General features: G+C 39.6%; 1 protein-coding gene across 1 annotated transcript; it reads right to left on the bottom strand.

Moving 5' to 3' along the window:
- Positions 1 to 996: 996 nt before the first annotated feature.
- LOC141712027 (uncharacterized) lies at positions 997 to 2,702 on the bottom strand. The gene is made up of 4 exons (XM_074514792.1): positions 1,841 to 2,702; positions 1,338 to 1,631; positions 1,132 to 1,256; positions 997 to 1,083 (listed from the first exon to the last, which is right to left on the bottom strand). The coding sequence occupies exons 1-4, from the start codon at positions 2,700 to 2,702 to the stop codon at positions 997 to 999; spliced, it is 1,368 nt and encodes a 455-aa protein (XP_074370893.1).
- Between the last annotated feature and the right edge of the window lie 358 nt (positions 2,703 to 3,060).

Raw genomic sequence — 3,060 nt, 5'->3', positions numbered from 1 at the left:
TTTGTTTAACATTTTTTTGACAAAGCTCTATTCTAATCTATCATAAGCTTTCGACACATCAATCTTTAAGCCAACAACTCTGCTTTTACCTTGAGTTTTTCTGCGAATGTAATGATTTATTTCAAATGCCACCAAAGCATTATCCGTCAGTAATCGCCCTTCAATAAACGCACTCTGATTTTCAGAGATAATAGAATGCATACATGGCTTTAGCCTGTTAGTCATCACCTTTGACAAAATTCTCATAAGCACATTAGACAAAGATATCGGCCTAAAATCCGACATCTGCTTCGGCTGCTTAACCTTTGGGATCAAACAAATGAGCGTGCGATTTAACTCACTGGATAACTCCCTTGTAACAAAGAACTGGCGATAAAATTGAACAACATCATCCCCCACAATATTCCAGTACGTTTGGAAGAATGCTGGGTTCAATCCATCAATGCCTGGGGATTTATCTGGGTACATTGCAAAGACTGCCACATTCACTTCATCTGCTGTAACAGGCACCATTAATTCTTTATTCTGATATTCAGACACCCGATAAACGTGCTCTCTTTCCAGCAAGCCATCACCAGCTTCCCCTGCTTTAAATAAATTAGTGAAGTAGTCTGTAATCACCCCTTGAATCTCACCATCAGTTTCTTTCCAATCACCATTCGCGTCTCTAATTTTTTTGATTTTATTGTGCTACTTCCTCATTGAAGCAAATTTATGAAAAAAGCGGGAATTTTTATCCCCCTCCTGCAGCCAAAACTGTTTTGCCCTCTGCTTCCAAAATATTTCCTTCTTTTCCAACAAACACTGATAATCCCACCTAACTCTATTGTACTGCAGAACACCATTTGAATCCCTTCTTGAGCGGAGCTTCCTCATCTCTTTTCTACAATTATCCAACTTCGCTCTCATATCTCGAACAAAACCGCCTCCCCATTCTTCTAGCTTAGCACAACATCTCAGCATTTTTTCCACAATATCATCTCCTTCCACCAAATTTCAACAATTTTGGACAATATTTCGACACTCATTATCTTTAATCCAAACATTCTCAAACCGAAACCTCTTTTCTTTAGGCTGATACACCTGCTTATTTAAACAAATACATAGAGGTAGATGGTTCGAAGTTGAGACCTCAAGAACATGAACCTCCGCCGAAGGAAACAAGTCTCTCCGATTAGAATTTGCCAAACCCCTATCCAAACGTTCCTGGATCCATTTATCGGTACCCCTGAACCACTCCCAAGTAAATTTCTCACCTATAAAACCCAAGTCTGAAAGACCACACTCATTTATTGTCTGAAGGAAACCATCCAGTAAAATTTTTGCCTAAGGCCTACCCCCTCTTTTTTCATCCATAGACACCATATCATTAAAATCTCCCGCAATACACCACGGAAGAGTTGAACGCTGAGCTAAGTCCTTTAATAGATTCCAGGAATCCACACTTCTTCTTTTTTCCGGGAAGCCATAAAAACCCGTATAGCGCCACCTACCCACTTGCTCATTAGATACTTCAAAATCTATATAGTTTCTTGAACTTGAGTTAATCACCACAGCTCCATCATTCTTCCAAAACAAGGCTAGACCGCCCCCATGTCCAACAGCATCAACCGAATGAAAACCAGCAAAACCTAAAGATTTACATATTTTTTGAATTTTATTTTCTTTTACTAATGTCTCACATAAAAAGATAATACTTGGCCTAAATTGTTGGTTGATTTCATTTAGAAATCGAACTGCTCGTGGTTTGGCCAGCCCACGACAGTTCTAGACAATAAAACTCATAATGTCTGGTGGGCCTGGAATCCAGAACCCACCAATTCTCTGTTTTTTGGCCCACTTTGTGATTGCTCTTTTGTATTTTGGATATTATATTCTCTTATAATTTTTCCATCCATATTATCCTCTACCCGCTTTCTTTTTGAATCTGCAACAGCTATCTCCTCTGCACCAAAATTTCCTCCCTTAAAAATCTCCAACTGATTTCTATTTTGATTTCCCATATCTCCTCTCCCTGATTCTCGCATTCTAACATTAACCACATCAATATCTCCACTGATCTCGCTAACAAGGCCATCAACTTCCATGAATTTCGCTGCAACTCGTCCTTCTCCTGCATCCTGACTGTTGTTTACTGGTTTCGTTTCTCCATTGTTAGATGTCCACGCCTTACTGCCTTCATTAACATTACGAAGCCACCTTGAACCTGCATTCATACTTGCATTCCTCGTTGGAGCACGCAACCAAGAGCCATATGCTCTAGCAACCATTTTATCTGGATTAGCATAAACTACATTGCAGTCACGTTCGGAATGGCCAAGCACCCCGCATACAAAACAGAATGTACCAAGTCTTTCATATTTAAAACTAATCCAGCTCCACTCCGCCCCTTCTCTCTTAATTTTCATCTTCCTTTTTAATGGTTTCTCCACATTCAGAGCTACACGAACCCTGACGTATGATTTCCAAGTTCCATCAAAATTAGCAGGATCATTTTTAATGTATCTCCCAACCGATGCCCCAACACTCTTTAGGATATTTTCAGATAAGAGACCCCTTGGGATGTCATATACCTGAACCCAAATCTCCATTTCCTTCAATTCCACCATATGAGGATTCTCAAGAGCTTTCAGCCTTTTAAACACCAACAATGCCTGCTCAAAAGACCACGGACCTCCATCCACCACCTTCTGAAGATCCATTACGTGGTAAAACACAAACGCATAACAAAACTCCCCCAAGTCCTGAATCTCCATACCATCCTTTGGTCTTCATAGAGAAGCAATAACATTTCTCATTGCGTTGAAATTAATATTCTTCTCCGTTAAAAATCTACCCACCAACACAAATGTTTGTTTTGGTTCCTCCACCTCCTTATTCGCCACTATTATTCCTTCCTCATCCTCGTCTTCAATAATAAGATTAGCATACATCTCTTCTAGTGATTTCTCGGAACTAGCCATGATTATGATTTGTAGGGACAGAGAATAAGATACCAAAGAGCGAAATGAAATACCAAGGAACGAGATGACTTAATACCCTGTTAAAATAACAGACAAA

This window comes from Apium graveolens, chromosome 1, assembly GCF_009905375.1.
Source record: "Apium graveolens cultivar Ventura chromosome 1, ASM990537v1, whole genome shotgun sequence".
NCBI lineage: Eukaryota > Viridiplantae > Streptophyta > Magnoliopsida > Apiales > Apiaceae > Apium > Apium graveolens.
The sequence above is the reverse complement of the archived record's forward strand: the minus strand, read 5'-3'. Positions and strand labels throughout refer to the sequence as shown.

Excerpts from the sequence above, each read along its gene's own strand:
- LOC141712027 (XM_074514792.1), bottom strand. The coding sequence starts at position 2,702 with ATGGATCTTCAGAAGGTGGTGGATGGAGGTCCGTGGTCTTTTGAGCAG. Across the intron at positions 1,257-1,337 it reads TATGGATGAAAAAAGAGGGG|GTGAGAAATTTACTTGGGAG; the intron begins GTAGGCCTTAGG and ends TGGGTTTTATAG. Across the intron at positions 1,084-1,131 it reads CGGAGGTTCATGTTCTTGAG|GTGTATCAGCCTAAAGAAAA; the intron begins GTCTCAACTTCG and ends TTAAATAAGCAG.